At 45.2% G+C, this 22,263-nt stretch overlaps 4 protein-coding genes across 6 annotated transcripts; 2 read left to right on the top strand and 2 right to left on the bottom strand.

Annotated features, from left to right (window-relative positions):
* Positions 1-1,761: 1,761 nt before the first annotated feature.
* LOC112875234 (THO complex subunit 4A-like) lies at positions 1,762-5,320 on the bottom strand. The gene is made up of 6 exons (XM_025939006.1): positions 4,981-5,320; positions 4,703-4,849; positions 4,022-4,090; positions 3,738-3,925; positions 2,582-3,209; positions 1,762-2,470 (listed from the first exon to the last, which is right to left on the bottom strand). Exons 1-5 carry the CDS (start codon positions 5,182-5,184, stop codon positions 3,029-3,031), a joined length of 789 nt encoding a protein of 262 aa, XP_025794791.1. The 5' UTR covers positions 5,185-5,320; the 3' UTR covers positions 1,762-2,470; positions 2,582-3,028.
* Positions 5,321-7,181: 1,861 nt separating this feature from the next.
* On the bottom strand, positions 7,182-10,204 carry LOC112875691 (probable ADP-ribosylation factor GTPase-activating protein AGD6). The gene is made up of 3 exons (XM_025939629.1): positions 9,297-10,204; positions 8,483-8,572; positions 7,182-7,965 (listed from the first exon to the last, which is right to left on the bottom strand). Exons 1-3 carry the CDS (start codon positions 10,101-10,103, stop codon positions 7,486-7,488), a joined length of 1,377 nt encoding a protein of 458 aa, XP_025795414.1. The 5' UTR covers positions 10,104-10,204; the 3' UTR covers positions 7,182-7,485.
* A 491-nt stretch (positions 10,205-10,695) lies between these two features.
* On the top strand, positions 10,696-15,520 carry LOC112877949 (polyadenylate-binding protein 4-like). The gene is made up of 10 exons (XM_025942323.1): positions 10,696-10,990; positions 12,774-12,892; positions 12,991-13,184; positions 13,264-13,520; positions 13,614-13,720; positions 13,804-13,993; positions 14,077-14,363; positions 14,443-14,583; positions 14,995-15,165; positions 15,264-15,520. The coding sequence occupies exons 1-10, from the start codon at positions 10,702-10,704 to the stop codon at positions 15,465-15,467; spliced, it is 1,959 nt and encodes a 652-aa protein (XP_025798108.1). The 5' UTR covers positions 10,696-10,701; the 3' UTR covers positions 15,468-15,520.
* A 4,358-nt stretch (positions 15,521-19,878) lies between these two features.
* On the top strand, positions 19,879-21,449 carry LOC112875696 (actin-depolymerizing factor 7-like). 3 transcript variants are annotated; one of them, XM_025939637.1, is made up of 4 exons: positions 19,879-20,015; positions 20,410-20,648; positions 20,747-20,927; positions 21,157-21,327. In XM_025939637.1, exons 1-4 carry the CDS (start codon positions 20,013-20,015, stop codon positions 21,259-21,261), a joined length of 528 nt encoding a protein of 175 aa, XP_025795422.1. In that variant the 5' UTR covers positions 19,879-20,012; the 3' UTR covers positions 21,262-21,327. The 3 variants fall into 3 exon arrangements, with proteins under 3 accessions (XP_025795422.1, XP_025795420.1, XP_025795419.1); XM_025939635.1 differs by lacking the exons at positions 19,879-20,015; positions 21,157-21,327 and adding an exon at positions 21,351-21,449 and having other exon boundaries at positions 20,022-20,648; XM_025939634.1 differs by lacking the exon at positions 19,879-20,015 and having other exon boundaries at positions 20,022-20,648.
* The last annotated feature ends 814 nt before the right edge of the window (positions 21,450-22,263 follow it).

Raw genomic sequence — 22,263 nt, 5'->3', positions numbered from 1 at the left:
TCGTCCTAATAACTTTCTAAATACATATATTTACTTTATATGCATGCATGTGTCTATAATATGATGGATTCCAAACTAAGAATATGCTTAGCTTTCTTTTGAACTTCCTCGAATAAAGTTGGGTTGTTTGCTTTATGTTGTAGCTATACTAGTTGCTCATCCACTTAGACTATAGTTGGTTAACTTGGAAACTATGCTGCGCTTATTTTACTTCATGTTCTAAAATACCTTTATGATGATAACTTTAAGATCATTGTATTAATTGAAACATGGAGAATCACTCAGAAAAAGCTTATAATGGTCTTACCGAAAAGGCAAGAGTGGAGTGTTTTGATGGGGTATAGCTCGGTCCTCTTAAGGTTTAGATATGATTCTGGTTAATGCATCTTTCTCATTGGGAAGGGTTATAACCACTACGGCCTGAAATCTTAGCGGACCGTTGCAAGTTAAGGAATCTTTGTAAAGACTTCGTAATGAATCACTATCACTCACCTCAAAAGTGTTTAAGGGCCTTGCAAATCCGGACATCAAGGAAAATACGAGTTGTGAGTAAAGTGTACAACCTCAGTAGAGTGAAAACTAATATATCAGCCGTGTGGTTAAAAGCGGTTTGGATCCTCACATAATAATTGATCTTGAAGATAAACTAAATTGATGCTCTTTATTTATGCTGTTGATACTTATCTCTTTTACTTATTTAAGGGGTTTGATATATACTTACACTTAGTTAATGCTTGCTAAATAAAATTTACCAACTAAAAATGCTTATCGCAGTCAAACCATATCAACTACCCCTTGAAATTTGCCTTGTATATCATATAATTTACTCCACTTGCTAAGCACCAATAAGTGTACTCATGCTTGCTTTACTAAAACCAATGCTACTCAGAACAAGATAACTATCCTGATTTCCCTGAAGATTTTGACAAATTCTAGACGTATGTCTCCCAATCATATGCCTGTGAAGTATTCCATTGCTAGTTACAAACATTTATTTATCTGCTTAAGATTAAAACTTTCAATCATATAATAATGTACTTTAATACTCCCCTTCACTATGATATTATTTCATACACCTGTATCATCTATTATATGTGTGTCAACTTAATCCTGACACAAGCTATGATATTATTTTGAATATACACTCGTCTATCGTATGTATGTAAACTTATCTTAGCGCAAATATAAATATAAGATGCGTTCTGTTCTTGTGACATAATCTCATATATCAAGGATCACTAATCTTATGCATCGGCGAAAGCGCAAACATGCCTGCCTAATGGCGTATCATTATCGCTTGTTTACTGAAAATGTATCTTGCCCAGTCCGAAAATCATGATATACTAGTAGTCGCTGGAATAACCCTTTCCCGTCGTGCGTTCGTTTTCGTGCTCAAGTTAGGCCGGTTGTTCCATGGCCTCTCCTAGCATAATTCTTGTGCAGATGCACTGGATTTTTCCTTCTCCCCCATTGTGAAGGCACTATCGGTAAGGGAAGGTATAGCAAGATTAGTTCAGCAAGGCACACGTGTCCACACACTCGCCAATCAAACCTCCGGAAAAAGTTGAACCGGAACATGCCAGTCCAGCGAAACCTCCAGAAAACACAGTTTAACCAGAACTAAAGCTGTGAAACGAAGATTACTATATCACAGCACCACAGAAACACATCAATTAAACCGTCAATCCCTATTATATTAGATTACTATATAATTCCAACCATCAGAAAAATCGCAAGCTGAACGGTGTAGCGCTCCCTGAATATTAAAACATTTTGCAATAGAACTGAAGCAATAATGAAACAAAATAAATGTTCCCACAACCATAACCAACTATACCGAAACAAGAGAAGGAACAAAAACAAGGTTGACCTCAACCCGCTAATGAGATACCATTACCATCGCGGTCACAAGTAATCACATGCAAAACTGGGAACCCAGGATGATTCAAACCATCTGCAAGGGGAGATCACCACCAGGGTTGAAGTTGAAACAAGTTCCAACTCCACAATGACAGGCAAGAAAAAGGAATGAGTCAATTAAAAACTGATTTTCTGGGCAAGAGGCAAGGGACTCCATGTGCTGATGTGCATCCTCCAAGCAAGTTGATATAATTCCAACCAAGCGCAGTAGATAAGATCAACCATCAGAGGCATCCCCATATGCTTACACCATAAATAAGAAAGCAACGGGCTCAAGTCCAAAAGGATGTAGAAGCATCAACTATAACTACCAAAAGCAGACCTTGAAGCAGGATTTGCACCATGATGTTTCAATGAGATTAGTGACAGCCAAATCCGCGATAACTTTACTTGTCGACACCAGAAGCGATGAAGATTATGCAAGAAAGGAATCAACTTTTAAAAGAATGAGGCACCTCGAGCTCATGCGAATCATTAATGTGCCTGAGAAGATCGCTTAAGATGCCCAAAATAAATATCACAATGTTTCGCAATAAAAGGCAACAGCCACCTGTAATATGAAAAAAAGGAGCCTTAACCTTACGGACACATGAAAATGAATATGTGTATATATAGCTAACTAACAAAAGAAAGGAATCTAATCAACTGAAAAGCATCGTACCTCCTACTAAGATGGCTGGAGCTTGAACCGGGACAGCAGTTAATCATCTCAGCAATATCAGAATGAAAGCACAAAACTGGACCACCAGGGAACATCTGAAATCCAGTCCCTTTTTTACCTTGAAGATGTTGTATTGCATGGCGAGGGTCAAAGCAAATGAGAGGACCTTCATACATCTCCAACGTTCACATGTGGAGCAAACTTGGATGATTCTTCACTCCGCAGCATTAGGTACAGAAACTAAAGGCAACCAAGTAATTTCCATAGCAGTGTTCAGCATCACCCACTGTCTAGTTCTATGTAAACACATAACCCATAAAATTCAGTAAAGCAAGACCCCCACAAACATAAGGTTCTGTTGTCCCCTGAACATAGCAGCACAAACGGCAGGAATGAAAGGACTAATGCTCTTCATATTTGACGGAAATTTCGACTTGGTGAAGGCATTTAGTTGGTCTGCATCGCATCGGCATGATACTTCTCCAAGTCAGCATCAAGTTCTTCAGCAGACTTTGGCTTACCACGCTCTTTGCCACGACGACCACCAGATCCACCGCCACGCCTTCCACCGCCACCCCTTTGATGGGGTCTACGCTGTGGCATACCTGTTGGGCCACCCCTCGGTGCACTGTAACATTTGCATATGACTTAGTAAACTTTACACAGATTGAATATATATGAATAAAAAGGGGGAAAAATAAACGTAACAATTATTATAGGTAAAAGATCAATTACGCATCTCACTGCATATTAGGTGACAAATGCACAATTACGAAAATGGTCCACAGATGTAAGTATTTCTTAGACGAACTAGCACAAAATACAAACACTTAAGAATTTTCAAGACTTAAAAATTACAGATTCAACAATGCCAAAGGCCCTGAAAACAGGACATATTATATCAAGTTTGCACATGCCAAAAATAGCCTACTGCACAATGGAAATTACCATTAAGTGCTTATTAAAAAATAATTAATAGAATTGATACCATTATATTTGCCTTGCCACATTGAGAGACGCGAGTCTAGTTGTGCTGTTCAATGACATAATTCATATAACAATAAACAACTTTTAGCATAATGCCCCTTAGTTAATCTAAATACTGCCAAACATGCCCCTACAAATTTGATATTAACATGGACCGATGAGAATATACCTCTTCACAGCATTCACAGTATTCCTAGCCTGGCCTCCGTTAATGGCTGGAAGAGCAGCAGCTGCTGTTGGAGTATTGGTCCCAACTATCTCTATCTTCATGGGCTTACCATCAAGTTGCACGTTGTTATATTTCTTCACCGCAGCTACAGCATCAGCACGCCTTGCAAATACAACTTCAGCTGTTCCCTGTAGGGAGAAGGGGGGTGGGGGGGACTAACGTAAGAGAACAAAAATCCATCTAGTTAAGAGATGGGCTGGAGACCAATAAGATTGCATCTGTACCTTAGACCTCCCACTTCGATCATAATTTATGGAAGATCGCTTCAGATCACCTAACTCGGAGAAAAGCTCCTGCATCATACATACGAAACTAGTGAGCTAATGTTTAAATTCTGATATTGTATGCTGCATGCAATTGACTAACTAATAAACAGAATCATCACTGTGATTTTAAGTCTTAGAACATAGCTCACTACAAATTAAATATTTAGCAATTAGCATAAGTTAGATCTCAAAAAAACAGAACTGACACCTATGGTACAGAAATTTAAACAATGTCCAGAAAATATGCATATTTTAGGATAAGCAAAATAAACAAACTGAGAACTCATGACGAGCTGAGGATATAACAGGAGCAGTCTTAGGTGTTTGAAGCAGAAAGCCTACTACAAATACTTTGAATCATATATCGCCATGGGAGAATCACTATGTCAGAGAAAACAAAGAACAACCTATATGTAGATATAGATCTTTGCCAGATTTTAACACCTTTTTGGGAACATGCACAACTGCAAGTCATACAGGTGACTTTCACAAACTACAAATCTTAGCTACCCTCAGGAACACTAGATCTAGAAAAAATCTAAGCCAATCGCACATCTAACCAGCTATCTACGGAATTTGTGCACAATTAAATGCTCAGAAGCCACAGCAGCACACTCTTCGATCCGGTGATGCATATACCTTGATGTCCTCGTTCGAGACGCCAAAGTCCAGGTTGGAGATGTAGAGTTTGGTGCCCGTCTCGATAGCCGAGACCCTCCCGCCGCTGCCTCCACCTGTGGCGGCGACCGCGGGGTACATGTCGTGCTGCCACGCCGCGTCGGGGGCCTGGATCGATCGCGTCACACCACGTGAGAAAACCATCCGACCATCTCCTCCCGCCCGACTCAGCGAAGTCGGAAGCCCCGCATCCTCCGCCGGGCGACGCGGAGCCACTAGCCCGTTCGATTCGTTCGTACCTTCGGCGGCTGGTAGGGAGCCTGCCTGTTCCCGGCCCTCTTAAAGGGGCGCCTGGTCGGCCCAACCCCACCGCTGCTGCCGCCGCCGCCGCTGCCGCCAGAGGCGGATCCACCGCGGCTGCGGCGGCCCCCGCCGGAGGAGGGGTTGCTCTTCTTGTTGTTCTTGATGATGTCGTCGAGGGTCATGTCGAGCGTATCCGCCATGGCTGCTCGCGCTGGGCAGATCTCGCGGGGGGTGGGCTAGGGTTGGCGAGGGAAGGGGGAGAGGTTGACGGGGCTGGAGGCGGCGAAATGTGATTAGGGTTGCAAGCTGGGGTGGGGAATTGGGGATATTTTCTCGGGTGGGGGGAAGTATAGGCGGGGAGACGCGTAGGGAGAACGCGCGATGAGGGCGGTGGGGGCGCACGGCCACGAGGGCGTGATGCGGACGGGCACTGATTGGTTGGCTGGCTAGGGCCGAGGCCGGGTCGGCCTCTGGCTCGTTCCGTCATCCCGACCGGAACTACTTTCAGTTCATGTTTTTTTCCTTTTCGGTCCATCCTTTTCTGGAATTCCGTTTTCCCCACGAACTGCGCAAAGCAGCTTTGCTGATTTATAAAATTTGTAGATTCTAGTAAAATAAAATTGTGTTAGCTTTGAGGTAGACACGCTATCTTTTTATGCCGTTAAAAACACTCTAATACTGATAAAACATTTTAAAATTCTTCGGAATGAGTTATTTTAGACTTTGAATGTTTGTACACAGCACAGCACACCATGCACATATACAAGGACTTACTAAAGTCAGGTAAAAGTCAAAATGAAATGCCCATCGATACCCTTTGTTAAGGGTAGTGAGTGAAAATATTTAAAATAACTAATATCATCATTAGGCAAACACTATAAAACACTTTCTCTTGTACCAATGGGCAAGCATAACGGCTAGAGTACGACATTTTGTTGCTTGTTAAAATTCAACAGGGTTTTTAAAATGGCTTTCGGGTCCACTTGAAAAGCAAAAACCCGAGCCATTTTGCGAGATGTCAGAGCAACATTTTATTTAATTACGTGTCGTAGCATCAAAATCTCCTAAGTGGCACCTAGTTAATACCTCTTAGACTACTTACTCGAGAATCTTGTATGGTCCACCGAACATCCTGCGCGTCTGATGAGAAGAAAAGAATTTGAGGCTAGTGCTCCACATGGACAGCTCTGGAGTACAAGTTGGAATGCATGTGCTCCAACTAAGCTTTGTTCTATAATGCTTTCGCATTCGGTGGAGATGGCACCTCTTTTGTTATACATACAATTATTGTCATTTTAGATTTCTGACTAACTTTAGCGCAATGATTGGTGAGCGAAACTTTATACAAATAAACTTATATGAGGTGCCCATACCTTGGTTTAGTACCTTTCTCAAATTCGGTTTTATGCCACAAAAGTACAGAACGTGAAGCACTACAGGTTAGTGAGTATGTTAGTGACACGAATTATAGGGGCTTCCTTGTCACATGTTTCATTTTCTCCATTCTGGTAAGTGACAGTGTATCATAAGATTCTTCGTCCTTTGCTGTTCCATCACCAAGTCCAAAGGGAGTAGTTCTCTTCTTCCCATTTATCGAACATGCTCAGTACTACTTGTATTTAGTCAAGCATTGCATCACCCCTTGCCGTGCGGACCTTCAGGCAGTGTCTGGGACCCTCAGCCAAATACACAACACACACACACAGATTGGCATGGGAAGCTTTCAAATTGGAAGCTCCATGTATCATCCAGCTATCACAAGGGAATACTATGGTTGAATGCCCAAACAGGTCATTGAGCTAATATAGGCCCCATTATAATCGGTTTTATACATCATGGGATGTAGTGGCTGGAATATTTTGTTAATCTACTCCAGCAAATCGATTGGAAGATACAGCTGCCAACGATTCTCTCAACCTCCAGCAACATCGAGCTTGAGGTTGGCATCACCTGGGATTCATCCTTCCACACCAACGTCAGTGGATTCCAAAAGTGGAGTCACACTGTCAGCTCCTACCTGGAATCAACTGCTTGGAAAGTAGCCAACAGGAGAGAAAGCACCGGATTCCAGTGCCTTACCAGTTGGTGGATAGTGGACACAATACTTGCCCCGAGTCAAGACACCCATCAGAGAATAGTAGTATATTCAGTTCATTGCGCGTACGGCCACACAATGGGAACCAGAACATCCACGACGGCAAATTTCTGCAAGGCTAGCTTGTCTGGTACAAAACCAATGGAACCAATAAAGAATATGCGAGGAAGTTGCGTAAATTACATCTTCGAGTCGGCACTCCTTAGTAATTTGGACGGCAGTTTCGGACGGGCCTTGACCACAAAAAATATACCACTAGATATAACAGTTGCAGACATCGTACAAAAACACAAACCCTTTTACCCAACCGTTTCAGTATCCCCAATAATATCAACCACTGGACGCTCAAGTTTCCTGGCATATAATAACAACTCTGAAAGTATAGTTCTATGGAAAGAGATCGACTTCAGCGGAAGCCACCCTCTGTCCAATACGAGCCGCCCGAGGTCCCGTTCTGGTTGCTCCCCTTGTTGGAGGTGCTGTGACTGCTGAAACTAGGACTGTCATCCTTGCCGTCGTCCCAGCCGGCCCAGGAGTCACTGCTCTGGTGCGGTTTCGCAGGCTCCTCCTTCTTGCCTTGGTCATCCCAATCGTCCCAGGAACTGGAATTGTAGTTCTTGGATGAAGAATTTTGGGAAGAGTTCCAACCATTGCCGTTGGTCTCGTGCTCAAACCTTTGGTAAGGCTCATTGCTCTGCTCACTGCGTTGCCAATCATCTCCCCAGCCACCCACTCCTCCGTCCTTGGCATATTCCTCGACCTTTTGTGTAGCCAACGCCATAACTCCTCTCATGATCCCCCAGGTCCTGCTTCCAATCTCTGCAGTTTTATTGGCAACAACACTGACAGTTTCATTCACCTTCTGGTCATAGCCCCCTTCCCTCATCTGCATTCCAGACAAGCACCATTTCTCAGGGGGAAAAACAGTGGAGCACAACAAATGTATTATACATTCTGGGAAAAAAGTGCAACAAAAATTGCTTTCATGTAGTCTAAAAGCGACTACTGCACAGGGAGCAATAAAGTGTTCACAGAAGAATATTGCATAAAAATTAAAATGATGCATTCCTAAATGTAAATGAAAACATTACTTGGTAAGACTTGTCTCAAAGGAAAGAAGGCAGCACAAGACTAATTTGATGTTAAATTAAATAAGAAATACTGCCATTCGCTCAAAATACACTGATGTTGAGGCAACTTCTGAGTTACGCATTACTATTGATCAGAAGCATAGTATTGTTGCTATAAGATTTAAATAAACAAGAAGTGTTTGAGAAAAAAGATATTCAAAGAAGCTAGATGAGTTTGATGAACCTCAACGAGGGGTTCATATCCGATACATGATTTAGCCACAGAAATCAATTGTTGCATAGTCAGAACGGGGAAGCATGCGTTATAGTCACCTTTGATTGGATTTCTTTTGTGCCGACTTGGACAACACTGGCAGCAGACTGGGCAGCAGAAGCTGCAACTAGCGAAAGCCGTCCAAATCCCTGAAAAGGTGTTACAGTGAGGAACTATCAGATCAATACAATTACAAAACAAGGTATAATCCTGGCATCACCGCAGCTAACTCAATATTAACAAGACCAAAGTAAGCTGAGGGCATGCACTCTACCAGTGAATAATGAATTGAATACTATCGAGTGAATAATGAATCGAATACTATCGAATCACACCATATCTCAGTCTTAGCGCAAAAACATGCTGACGCATATCGAAACAAGAGGAAACAAAGAAGTATACTTAATTCCAGAAGCTATTTTGCTGAAATATTTCAAGATAGTGGTGTTGTTCTTCTGTAAATATACTACATAAGGAGCTCAGCATGTTCCTCTACTATGCAGTAAAAGCATCGTCATCACTATGTTCATGTGTCCATTAGGCTTCTGAAACTTGATTAGAACAGTACTAACAAGATTCCTTATAGTCAGCAACCCCACGGAGAGCAGTTGATTTTTACGTAGCAACGTTGCAAGTTGCAACATTCCCAATCTTACTGCCAAATAGTACCAAGGAACAAAATTCAGAGAGCTAACGTTTGCATGTAAACCAGATATCCTTATAGTAATTCTTTTTTCTGCTAATTGATGATATTGTTATCCAATCAATGGAAAATATGCTCCTTATATTGGAGAATTTTGTGCGGGCCTGTTCATTGCACGTTCTGCTAAATGATATACAACAACAGCAATAGCACAAAGATGATTCTTTTACCTGGGAGACGACCTGCATGACATCGCCCTGGGCGGCACCGCCATTCCTATTCGCCGACGGCGCCGGGCTGGATCCGAACCCAACATACTTGCCGCCCTGAGATGGCGGGATCCCCTCAGGCTTGGACTCGTTCTCCGCCATCCTCCTGGCGAAGAAATCCTCCTTATTTGCCGCCGACGCCTCCAGCTGCTGCCTAGTGTACATGTCCTGCGTCGATTTGGACCTCGGCGGCTGCCTCCCCGACTGCGTCCCCGCGGCGGCGAATGATCCAACCGATTGGTTCCGCCTCATGTCCGGCCGGAAGTCGTCGTCCCAGTCGTCCCAACCGCCGGCGCCGCCGCCACCGCCGCCTCCGGAGGCGGCGGAGGTGTGCACGGGCGGCTTCCTGGCGGGGGCGGGCGCCCCAGATCCGGGCGTCTCCTTGACTACGGGCGGGTCGGTCCACGGCCTGCCCTCGGCGAGCGCGACGATGCGGTCGCGGTAGGCGGCCGCGGCGTTGGAGTTGTACTTGGCGACGTGGGGCGTCTCCTTGGGCACGCCCCGCGCGGCGAGGAAGGCGTTGAGGCGGTCGTTGCCGCCGGCCTCCATCTTGCGGAGCTGCACCTCGGTCCAGGAGTCCATGGTGACGGAGCGCACGAAGCTGATGTGCACGCCGAGGCCGCGGTGCTTGCCCGAGCACTCGAGGCACATGAACACCCCGTAGGAGACGCTCGCCCACTGCGGGTTCCGCTGCGCGCAGTCCACGCAGGTCTTGTTTCCCGTCTGCGCCTGCAGCTCCCGCAGCCGCCTCGCCGCCGTGGACGCCATCGCCGGATCGGATCTGCGCCTCGGATCCGCGGCTGGGTGGGTGGCCCGGGCCCTGGACGCGGAGGGGAAAGGGGGAGGACGAGGCAGGGAGGAGGAGTCGCCGACACGGGACGGGGAGGGGTCAAATACGGTGACGCGGACGCTTCTGCCCCTTGGCTGCGCGTGGGCGGTGGCCAGGGCAGAGCGGTAATACCCCTCGTCGCCAGAGGGCAGCGCCGGGACCCTTGGCTGGTGGGTGTGGCCGAACCGAACAGGAGCCCACTCCAGACGCCGACAATCTGGGCCCAGCGCGCAGTGGGGGAGGAAGAGGAGGAGGCGGCGGGGGCGTTCGGGCCACCGAGATGGGCGGGCGGCCAGCCAGGCGCGGACGGTTTCCCGTATCCGACGCGCTCCCCGCCGAATAAAAGGAGGCGGCGGCCCACCTGTGGCGTCTCTTGGCCCTCGCCCTCGCGAGTTTTTTAGAAACCGTCGCGTCGCCGAAACCCTGCGGGACTCCTCGCCGGTTTCGACATCTCGCCTCCCCCACATTGCCCTAGTCCGCTCCTCGCCGCCGGCGCCTCCAGCTCAGGTCGTTGCTCCGCCCATGCCGGCGTCGGAGATGGAAGCGCCTGCTGCGTCCGCGCACGCGCCGGCGGCGGCCGCTGATCAGCAGGAGGAGTCGTCGGCGCCCGCGGTGCCGCCAGCCGCAGGGAGCGAGGAGGCGCAGCCGGCCGCCGCGGCGGTGCCGGCGCTGTACGTGGGCGATCTGCACGAGGACGTGGCGGAGGAGCACCTGTTCGACGCCTTCAGCAAAATCGGCACCGTCACGTCCGTGCGCGTCTGCCGCGACAACGCCACCAGCAGATCGCTTAGATACGGATACGTGAACTACTTCTCCCGGGCTGACGGTACGTGCGCTCTCGGCCGCGCTTGATCCCTGCTCGGCAATGATCCCGTAACTTCGAGCTGTCGTACCCGGTTGATTGGGGATTTGATTGCTTGCCTGTATTGCTGTATGTGGGGGCTTAGGTTGGTTTGTGGGATATAGGGTAAAACCGGATCTACCAGTATCGTTTCGAAAAACATGTTAAATTCGAGCCGGGTAGGAAGGCATCATGCATCCTGCATGCAGTGTCCATGCAAAGCTTGCAGCGCCAGTTCAAATGCTGTTCACCTCAAACACGTACTTGCCGTCTCCTTGTCATATCTTTCTTTCTCGTTACGCCGTCCAACGCAAGCATGATATATTTATTTTTAGGCATGGCATATGAACTGGTAAAGTTTACTACCGCAAGCAAGGTAGATTTAACATGAACTGTTTAATATTAAATTGCTGATTAATTGTGCGCATGGTTTGGACAGTTTTCTCTTCTTCATCTTTTTGCATGACAATGCGCTAGCACAGAATTCCTAGTAGTTCCGGTTCCCAATCCTCTTTAGTCTCGGTTATGGAACTGGGACTAAAGGTCTATGGAAAGGCAAAAAAATTACTCCGTGCCTAGGGCTCAAACCCGAGACCCTTGCCTCACGCACAGTTTCTTTACCACCCCACCTACACAGCATATGTGACTTTGAATGGAATGACTTTCTTTTAAACTAACCCGTGAAGGACCCTTTAGTCCGGGTTGGAACTACCAACCGGGACTAAAGATTTTTTAATCCGGGTTGGAGCCACCAACCGGGACTAAATGGTCATCCTTTAGTCCAGGTTGGTGGTTCCAACCGGGACTAAAGCTCCCCACCGCCTCCTAGCCATTGGACCCAAGGCTAAAGCCTTCATTAGTTCCGGGCTCAAAACTGACCGGGACAAATGAGGAGGACGAAAATTTATTTCTATAGTAGCGATGAGAAAGTAGTTACTTCTTAGGTTGAAGTGGTCATATATCCCTTTGAACACATACAAACACACACTCAGCGTGATAGTTACTTGAGCTATGAGCAACTCTATCAATATACATGGGTTGAATTGATTTGAATAATGCATTTATTTTTTTATTAACTTTGTTGATGATACTCATGCAAGACAAGTTAAGACAAGTTACATACTCAGCACATCCTAAAGGATGTAAATTTAGTTATACTTAGTACTATTCTTATATCTTTTTTATCATTCGAGTAGGGTTGAGAGAAACATTAAGTTTGTCTAGTGATGTATGATGAAATTAAAGAGGGTGCCAGTCTGTATCTTTGCTAATGTTAATTTGTAGAGGAGTGGATAAGTATTTGGAAAATCTGAAAATAGATGATTTACTATGTCAAAATGTGCAACTCCTTGAATGTTACAGGTGCATTGTGCACCTGACTTGCAATTGTACCTTTAACCACTTTTCCATACATTTTCATAGAAGATTAAATTGATATGCTACTCTCTCATAGAATTTTGGGTTTTTGCATACAATCTTTTTACATGTAGATGATGTACTAAAGTTTAGATATTTGTTTTGCATTGATGAATTGATTTTAATTTTCTTGTAGTCACAACCGAGTGCATAAACCATGTTACTCCCTCCTTTTTAAAATATATGATGTTGTGGGCAAGCTAGTTAGTTTAAAAATACTAACTAGATATTTAAAAATGGTGTGATCCTTATATCTTGTTTTTGTTAATTGATATGAATATGAATAGTATCATAATGTATTTGTTGACTAATATAGTAAGATTTTGACTAGTGTGCTAACATTATTTATCAGCTGTGACGGCTCTTGAAAAACTAAATCATAGCTTGGTTTTGGATAAGCCAATAAGGGTGATGTGGTCGAACCGGGATCCAGATGCCAGGAGAAGCGGTGTCGGTAATATTTTTGTTAAGGTATACTAGCAATATCCTTCCCATACATGAGCATATATACCTGCTGAATTTACAATTTTATGAAGGTCTTTAATCCTGTTTTGTTGTGAAATTCCCAGAACCTTAGTGATTCCGTTGACAATGCCAGCCTTCAAGAATTGTTCTCCAAGTTTGGAGATGTTTTATCTTGTAAAGTTGCCAAAAATGAGGATGGGACTAGCAGAGGTTATGGGTTTGTTCAATTTGCATCACAAGAATCAGCAGATGCAGCAATTGAGAACCTCCATGGCTCCCTTTTCAATGATAGGAAATTGTATGTATATGTCTTTTTCTAATTATTTGTATTGCATGTGTTAGTGTGTGTTTGACATATATAATTTCCATTTTCTTAGGCACGTTGCTACTTTTGTTAAGAAAAGTGAACGATCTGCATATAATGATGACAAGTACACTAACCTATACATGAAGCATCTCGATGATGACATAACAGAGGAACTTGTTAAATTGAAGTTCTCTCAGTTTGGTCCAATAGTTAGTGTGAAGATTATGAGGAGACCTGATGGGTCATCTATGGGTTTTGGGTTTGTTAGTTTCCAAAACCCTGAAAGTGCCATTAAAGCACAAGAGACCATGCATGGGATGCTAATTGGTATGTTTATCAATCTCATGTTAAATAACATAAAAGCTTCTACTAGAAAAAAAGCTTTAGTGGGTATATGTTTTCTTGAATTCTTTTCTTTAGGATCAAAAGCTTTATACGTGGCGAGAGCTCAAAAGAAGGAGGAAAGGAAACAATATTTGCAGCGTTTACATGAGGAGAAAAGAAATGAAATAATAAATAAGAGCAATGTAAGTTTCACACATGTATTCCTAAGCCATATATGCTCGATCTCCAAAGTTATGCTTACTCATGTTATATGCAATTTTTACAGGAATCAAATGTCTATATCAAAAACATTCATGATGAAGTTGATGATGACACTCTTCGTGCACGGTTTGATGAATTTGGTAACATCACATCGGCAAAGGTTATGCGTGATGATAAGGGCATCAGTAGAGGCTTCGGTTTTGTATGTTTCAGTACCCCTGAGGAGGCAAAGAGTGCCGTAAGCAGCATGCGTGGTAATTTCTTAATTGTTTATAAACATAACTCGTTAATTGTTGCAACTAGATTACTAACATGTTACTTTGGTTTAATTAAGCAGGTGTTATGTTTTATGGAAAACCGTTGTATGTTGCTATTTTTCAAAGAAAAGAGGAGAGGCGAGCCAAACTGCAGCAACATTTTGCTCATATTGCCAGAATGGTTGGACCTGCAAACTCTATGATTCCCACAGGATATCCACATGTATATTTTGCCCATCCAAGTACACATCTCCCTCAAGGTCCTCCAAGACATGGATTTGTGTATCCACCCATGGGGCTCGGTCACGAATGGAGGCCAAACATGTTTCCCTCACCACCTAATATCCAACAAATACATTCACCCATGGTACATTTACTGTCTTTTTTAACTATTTTTGCTTCATATTTTCTCCTTTTTTAATAAGCTCTTATTTACCATATCATAGATGCCAAATTCGCCAAGGCATTACAGAAGTAACAGGGGAAGGATGGGTGGGAATATGATGCCTCTTCCCCATACCGTTCATGCTGTAAACTATATCGCACATGCACCACCAGCTAAAGATTTCATGTCTATGCCCCGACAGGTATTTGTTTTCTACTTCCTCATGATTAAATTAATGAAGTATGTGAATATCATGTTATGTGCCTCATTGCAAAACAGCCTGGCTGTTGCCTGAGTAACTTACATATATGGCTCATCTAGTTCTTAACTGTTTCCTAAATCTCCACTTAGTGTGATTACATTTTTAGGCATTGCCTTGTGGTAGCCTTCTTCTTGACTTGTATAGTTATATTTGATGATTTGATCCTCTTCCCCCATACTGTACATGCGAGTTTTCTGTGCATCTAATGAACTATTTCCCCAATCTGATCATTTTTAGGTGTGGCTTTGCGATAGCATTCTCCATGATGATTTACCAACTATATTTGGTTCTTCCTTTTTTTCTTTTCTTTACACAAGACAGTTAACTTATTATACGTTCGAGTTTTTGCAGAGATTCAGCCATCCAAAGTACTTCTCAAATGATGTTATGGCCAACGGTTTGACCATTCATCATGGTGACCCTGTGAATGATTCTTTCAGCAGCTACCTGGCTTCTGCTCCACCGGCGGAACAGAAGACCATGCTTGGGAACAGGCTCTATCCGCTCGTTGAGAGACACCAAGTAATCTCATGTTTTTTCTTGCCATGTATTTTCCATCCATAACATAGCTAGGGACCCAGATTTGTACTGACTTGTTAACAATGCCTTGTTGGTCGAAGCCTGAACTCGCGAGCAAAATCACTGGGATGCTGCTGGAGCTGGACAACTCTGAGGTGGTTGCCCTGCTTTGCTCGACGGAGATGCTGTCGGCCAAGGTGGACGAGTGCGTGCAGCTGCTCCATGCTACAAAACCCAAGACCGAGGATCAGGAGGCGCTACACCCGGGCTTCATGCTGGAATCTGCTGGTGTGAACGCCAATTGAAGCTTGGCTGCTTGCTTTTGTGTGATAGGGATGGTAACTAGCTGCTGCGTTCTCGCGTCTAGTTTGCGTAGTTTTACAGGTTGGATTTGTTGAGGTGCTGCTTGCATTTGCTATAGAACTTAGCAATAATAAGAACTAGATTCAGCTAGAACCGTTATCTGGACATGCCACGAATCTTACTCGGCTAGAACCTTTCGAATCCTAGGAAAATAAATCGTTTGTGTTGACGTTCATGTGCTGTACCTTTCATCTTGCCCTCGGCGTTGTTGATTTCGTGGGCAGTTTATGTTCTTTAGGTATTTGGAGGCTAGGTGGTTTATTTTCTGATGAGTTTGGTCCAGATTGGGCTCACAAATTAGAGCAAGAAGAATGCCTTTGCAAGGCTACGAGCTTGTTAGAACCATAGTCCATAGGCTTTCCGTCAACACACTTCAGGAGTCTTGTTGGTCAGTGCTCTCGTTTTCAGGTTACTCCTCTCCATATAGGCGTCAACGTTGCTTTCCCCTCTGCTGGTGTAAAAGCTGGATGGAGCTGTGGAACGTAGGCAATGGCCACACATGCCAACGCTTGATCGTGCTGTCCTGGCCTGACGTCGAAAATGGGTGTCCCAAACACACCTAGATAGTACTTGCTGGTGCTGCAACAAGAGTAAGCAGACCTTCAAAAAAGGAAAAAGAAAAAGAGTACTGCTCAGATCCCCTGCTTTTGCCCGCTCGTTTTCGTGCTTTCCGTAAGCAGTCCCAGGACCGGGTTGAGGTCAGCAGAAAGACGCTGAAAGCCTGAAACGCACGTCGAGTTCCTGCTCACAATGTCATGACTTTTTTTTATTTTTTTTACAGATCTGATATGAGCTAAGCGAGCCCGGCTGCAGTCTGCGCTAGATTTCTTGTGAATCTGCCTTTGCAAACAAGCTCAATCGCCTTTGCAGTGATGATCGTTCTATACTATATCTGTCCGCCACGGCCAGCGGATGCAAAGGTCATGGTGGTTGCATTGCATGATAGCCACTTCCAATTCGTTACGAATTTACGATGATTGCGTCGTGCTTTGCTTTAGGGGAAGTGGTCGTAACTGCAATTCATAACCAAGTAATTCAAATTCTAGAGAAAATTTCAGCATCTTGCTCATCTAAAATCAGTGGAGCTCAGCTATGAGCTGTTCAGAAAAATAAAAAAAGATGCACCGGCTGCCCACCGTCCTAGCCACAGAATCTTCGTCCTCTCGAGTCTCGAGGACCAAAGAATCTGCGTTTGCTCCTGCACTTTCTGTGACCAGCAAGAATCGCACGGTTGGTGGCTGTGGCTGGTTCACCTGTCCGAGCTGGCATAACGGCCCTTCGTTTGGATACAATCTTTTCTGTTTGGAATCGGCAGCGCCAACAGTAGTAGAGAAATGACAGGCCCAGGTACGCAAAGTTGCATGTTCCAGCAATCCTACGATCTGTTCAGTTATTTCGCACCAGCAAGCCTGCTGCACCCAGGGGCGAAGCTAGAAACTTGAGGCACCGGAGTCGACGTTCAGTAATCTAGTTTATCAACAGGGTCATTTCAAACTATTGCTGATACAAAGGGATTTTTCAGAAATCATCGGGGTCCGGCGACCCCGATGACTCACGATAGCTTCGCCCCTGGCTGCACCGTACGTTGCACGGTGAAGGCTGGTAAAAAACGGCTGTTCCCGTATCGTGGACAAATTGTTCAGGATCAGCCAAGAGACGAAGGAATCACGGGCGCAGCGGAGCCGTGGAAGCCAGAGAGAGGTGAGCGCGGTGACGGGGCAAACAAGCAGCCGTGAAGCAACGCCGGGCCAGCCGGTCACGCATTGGCAAAAAAACCAGACGGAACGGGGGAACCGGAGGAGAGGAGGGGGCACGGAGGCCGGTGCGCGCCCGCACTTTTTGCTTTTTAGCCTGTTTTTGGAAAAAAAATCGTGACTCACGGCGCTGAGGTACCACATCTTGGCGCTGTGAGCCATGACGCCGAGACTCCTAACGTAGCCGCTGAGTTGGCGTTGATGTGGTCGAGATCTCGGCGCCACGACCCATGGCACCGAGCTGGGCGCCATAGATACTAATCTATACGCCGTGGCTTCTCCCTCTCTCTCCTCGCGCCCTCATTCTCTCGCTCATCCACGCCACACGGCGCCCTCCTCCGGCTGCCCCTCCGCGACCTCCTCCGCCGCGCGGCCTCCTCTGGACGCCCCTCTTCCGGCCGACCCTCCTCCGATACCGGCCGCCCCTCCTCCGGCCGCTCGTCCGCAGCACCGGCCGCTGCTCCTCCGGCTCGCCAGCCGCCCGTAAGGTTTTTTGTAATTAGTTTTTTTTATTTAATCAGGTATTGTAGTAGTTAGCAATTTAGGTAATTTTAAATAATTTATTTAATTAATTTTAGTACTTTAGTTAGGTAATGTAGTTAGTAATTTCTTGTAGATAGTTAGAAACCATATTTAGAAAATGTAGTTAGACAGTAGATGTAGGTATTTAGTTAGGTAACTTACTTAGATAAATTTAGATATTTAGTTTGGTAATTTGGTTAGGTATTTTAGTTATGTAGTTCAGTTAGGTATTTTTAAGTAATTCTAGATATTTTTAATTTTGTATATTATACCCGTCACAATCTTCGTGTTGTTCATATAAACTAGATGGACAATTTAGTGACCTTGTATTATGGAGGCAGTGTCAAGAGAGATGTGTTTGGGAATGTCACTTTTGATGATGGAATGCACGGGTCTCCCTGATATTCAATGATCGGCCGTTGTTCAGTGAGGTGTTTGGTAGAGCTCGTGATGAGCTTCAATGCATTTCAAGTGGGGATGCCATCTCAGTTCAAGGGGTTGTCCACTTTGGTAAATCAGATCAGATTTTTAGACGGCTCGTCGCTATTACATGTGAGGTTGATTAGGAGAACTATGTGAATAGTGTCATGAAGAATGAGTAGTAGGAGTAACCTGATGCTACATCTATATGTTTATTGTTTCATTTAATTACCTAAGGCATGTTTGGTTTAGTCCAGGACCTCTTTACCGTTGTTTCGTAACAATCCTCACATGCCACTACATGTGTTGTGCGTGTTCAATTATGTAATGCATATAATTTGTTAGTCTTGATTCCATTACGTTACCAATTGAGGTCATGGAAGATGCAATAAATGACAATACAAAAATAAATCAAGTACATGAGAATACAATGACAAGATTATTACTTCAATAAATCATACAACTAGCAAGTCTTGCATATTACTGAGTGCAACAAAGTCACTTTCCCTTCCTCCATTACTGACTTCGCACGGTGAACACGCTCCAGCATCCGTTCCCTCTCCTCGTTGTGCTGAGCAGCATGCCTCCTTTCCAGCTCTTCTTTCCGCTCTTTTTCTGCTGCCTCCTTTTACTGTCTCTACTCCAACAACTCATTCCGCTTCGTATCCCACGCCTTCATTCAACGTGGATACTTCTTATCCTTCTCTTTGATCTCAGTATCGATCCACTGCTCAAATTCACAAAGCGGGGGAAGGGTCTGCAAAACATTCAATTGATATACACCTGCTATTACTCATGAGGCATACATAATTCTATATGATAATGAAAATATTATAAAAAATAAATATTCTTACCAGCAACCCAATGCGAATCTGACGAGAAGTAGGGTCGAATGCATAATTTTCACATCCAATACCTCTGGTTATATGAATCCTCTTCATCTGACTTGGCTATCTTGCAAGATCACCGCAGAAATATATCGGCACAGGAACACCACTAGGCAACAGCAAATGGGTGAAGTTTGTTCCGGTCATCACCTTTGGTTTACTAGATTTACCACGCCTAGTCATCTAAGGTTGCATATTACACATATTAATAACTAAACCCTAAACCTTAAACAATTATACTGAATAATACACATAATATAGATCAAATCGATACATAAAAATTGAGGAGGGGAGACAGGATACCTTACTCTTCAAGATTTATGGATCAAATCAAAGTTTTTAAGGTCAAATACATCCATTGATGAGGTTGGACGGGTGGGGGAGAGATTGAAAATTCAAGACGGGATAAGAAATATGGGATAAAGGATCGGACGGGCTGATGGGTTATGGTTGCGAGTTCGGCGTCACGATCTGCGGCACCGAGCTCAGCGCCAGGTAGGTGGGCATGTGGCAGCTGACCTAGATACCTCGGCGCTATGACTCACGGCGCCGAGACGTCTTATCACGGCGCCCGGGCTCCAAGTTCCAAATTCGAAAATACGTTCTCCTGAGGTCCAAATGTAAATTTTTTTAAAAGATGGCTAAATTGCAAAAAATACGGGGCGCGCGCCGCGTCCGCGTGACCCGCGCGATAAGACGGCGTGGCGCGGGCGCGGCAACACAACCCCCACGCCACGCGCCGCACCTCACAAGTCACGCCACGCCACGCGCCGCACCTCACAAGTCACGCCAACGCCCCAGCGTTTCCTTCTCCTCCCGCCGCCGCGCCGCCGCTTCCCTCCCTCCCCCGCCCCATTTTCTTCGCCTCCTCGCGCCGCCGCCGCCGCCACTCCCTCTCCCGAAGATGGTACGCCCGCCGCCTCTCTCACTACTCCTCCCCTCCTACCAGGCATCACTTCGTTCTCTTGCAAATTTCGGCGCTAAATTGTCGATTCAGCGAACTCGATTTCCCCAACCGAACCTACTCGGCGTTCACCCGGAAATTCGCGGGAGCGTCGCGGTTAGGGTTAGTCTAATTTTCCTGTAGGCGTAGAATGTACTTGTTGGGCGTTTTGTCAGAGGATCGTCGGGTGTTGAAACTGCCCATGCTTCTGCGGGGAAACAGTGCTGCTAATTTCTTTCACAGGCGAGACGAGACAACCGGATACTTCTTGCCCTAGTGTGTTCGACGGAATGTCTTAGCGCTTATGTTTGTCTTTACCTGTCAACATTTTATCTCCGCTGTGTTCCTATCGGTGCAGGCCAACGCGGCGTCCGGGATGGCCGTGGACGACGACTGCAAGCGCAAGTTCCTGGAGCTCAAGGCCAAGCGCACCTACCGCTTCGTCGTCTTCAGGATCGACGAGAAGCAGAAGCAGGTCGTCGTCGAGAGGCTCGGCGAGCCCAACCTCCCCGCCGACGAGTGCAGATACTGCGTCTACGACTTCGACTTCGTTACCGAGGAGGGATGCCAGAAGAGCAAGATCTTCTTCATCGCGTGGTATGCAGCGTTATTCAGAATTCAGATTGCTGCACCTGTATCTCTGAATTTATCTCACTAACCATGTGGCGGCGTTCTTTTGCCGATGTGATGTGAAGGTCCCCGGACACGGCAAAGATTAGGAGCAAGATGCTGTATGCAAGCTCCAAGGACAAGTTCAAGAGGGAGCTTGATGGTATCCAGGTGCAGCTGCAGGCAACCGATCCCAGTGAGATGGGCCTTGATGTGATCAGGGGGCCGTGCCAATTGAGTGTCTGCTTCCTGGGTCCTGCTGTGGAGGTACTCCACATCTTTAGGAAATTCTATAGCTGCTGAATATCAGTGAGTTGGGAAGTTGTAGTCTAGGATTTCTTACTGTCCACTGACTCTGGTTAGCTTGATACCTGCCACCTGAGTTTCAGTTTGTCTCCCTCCGTCCTGTTGCTCAGTAGTCAGTGCATTGTGGAACTTGTGACATTGCCTGCTCCTAGTTTGATGTATCCAAGCTAATGATATGCCAAATCTACAGGTGTTGGACTTGTCAACAGCCTGCTTATGTGAATGCAACGGAAGCTTGACCAATGACATCAGGCCCTACCCTTTTCTTTTTCATATTGCCGTATGCACGTGTTAATGGTGTGGTGTCATTGTAGCGCTATCGCTTTCATTCTAATGGAACTGCTTATCTCCTAGCCCTTAATTTATTTCGTCAATTCCCTGCAGTGGTATTTACTAAGAGATGATCCCGACATGGATGTGAATGTGGTTAACTTCTGTGTCTGATTTAAGATGATGGTGCTTTTTGTTTGAAGTTGTTCTGAGGATCTTTAGTATTGCAATATTGTGTCTCCTATATATCATCTCATTGCACGAGAATAGATGTCTTTTCTTTTTCAAAACTGCAATGTTGCTTTGTCTTTGAACACATTTTTTGGGTTATTCATAACGAATTAACAATAATGGGCAACAGCTGTACTACTCATGTTCAACGTATATAAACCAGGGATGGATCGGGAGGTTACTAGTTCAGATGGTTAGCACTGATAGTCAACTAAATATTTGTCATGGATCATTGTTTGTTATTGGCACCCACATTGTTGGCACTCTTTCATTTCATGTTTGCGATACGCTGGAAACATAAATAATCGATAACCCCTTTGTACACCCCGTTGGGGTGACAATGATCCATTGGTGCTCATGTCGAACCCGCTAGGATTTGTTCCTCATCTTTCGGTGAGAGAGGATGGATAACTCGATTGGTGGATGGAGACGACGTTCACGGTCCGACTACAGCCTTCCAAGCACACTGCGCCTTAGCAACTGATACACCACCTCCAACGGTTGCCTCGATTGCCTCGATCTTGTGGAGCGCAACACCCGACCACTAGGGCACTCGTCCTGCCAGCAATGGAAGAACAAGTAAGAACACAGAACAAGTAGAACAAGCAACTCAATTGCAAATATGAAGATAATAATCAATCTAAAATCACAAAAGTGGGGTTCTAAATCGAGTAGAACAGATGGTCTAGCCGACACACGTGTATACAAGCAAGTAGCAATGACTAAACTTTCAATAAAACAAAACTCAATCTGTTTGTGGCAGCTATCGAGGTATTGAGAGGGTAGAGGACGACCA

This window comes from Panicum hallii, chromosome 9, assembly GCF_002211085.1.
Source record: "Panicum hallii strain FIL2 chromosome 9, PHallii_v3.1, whole genome shotgun sequence".
In the NCBI taxonomy this organism is placed as follows: Eukaryota; Viridiplantae; Streptophyta; class Magnoliopsida; order Poales; family Poaceae; genus Panicum; species Panicum hallii.
The sequence above is the reverse complement of the archived record's forward strand: the minus strand, read 5'-3'. Positions and strand labels throughout refer to the sequence as shown.

Excerpts from the sequence above, each read along its gene's own strand:
- LOC112875234 (XM_025939006.1), bottom strand. The coding sequence starts at position 5,184 with ATGGCGGATACGCTCGACATGACCCTCGACGACATCATCAAGAACAAC. Across the intron at positions 3,926-4,021 it reads ATCGAAGTGGGAGGTCTAAG|GGAACAGCTGAAGTTGTATT; the intron begins GTACAGATGCAA and ends TTCTCCCTACAG. Across the intron at positions 3,210-3,737 it reads ACTGTGAATGCTGTGAAGAG|TGCACCGAGGGGTGGCCCAA; the intron begins GTATATTCTCAT and ends CAAATGTTACAG.
- LOC112875691 (XM_025939629.1), bottom strand. The coding sequence starts at position 10,103 with ATGGCGTCCACGGCGGCGAGGCGGCTGCGGGAGCTGCAGGCGCAGACG. Across the intron at positions 8,573-9,296 it reads TCATGCAGGTCGTCTCCCAG|GGATTTGGACGGCTTTCGCT; the intron begins GTAAAAGAATCA and ends ACACCTTTTCAG. Across the intron at positions 7,966-8,482 it reads CAAAAGAAATCCAATCAAAG|ATGAGGGAAGGGGGCTATGA; the intron begins GTGACTATAACG and ends TCTGGAATGCAG.
- LOC112877949 (XM_025942323.1), top strand. The coding sequence starts at position 10,702 with ATGGAAGCGCCTGCTGCGTCCGCGCACGCGCCGGCGGCGGCCGCTGAT. Across the intron at positions 10,991-12,773 it reads CTACTTCTCCCGGGCTGACG|CTGTGACGGCTCTTGAAAAA; the intron begins GTACGTGCGCTC and ends ATTATTTATCAG. Across the intron at positions 14,364-14,442 it reads AACAAATACATTCACCCATG|ATGCCAAATTCGCCAAGGCA; the intron begins GTACATTTACTG and ends ACCATATCATAG.
- LOC112875696 (XM_025939634.1), top strand. The coding sequence starts at position 20,356 with ATGTTTGTCTTTACCTGTCAACATTTTATCTCCGCTGTGTTCCTATCG. Across the intron at positions 20,649-20,746 it reads AAGATCTTCTTCATCGCGTG|GTCCCCGGACACGGCAAAGA; the intron begins GTATGCAGCGTT and ends TGTGATGTGAAG. Across the intron at positions 20,928-21,156 it reads TCCTGGGTCCTGCTGTGGAG|GTGTTGGACTTGTCAACAGC; the intron begins GTACTCCACATC and ends CCAAATCTACAG.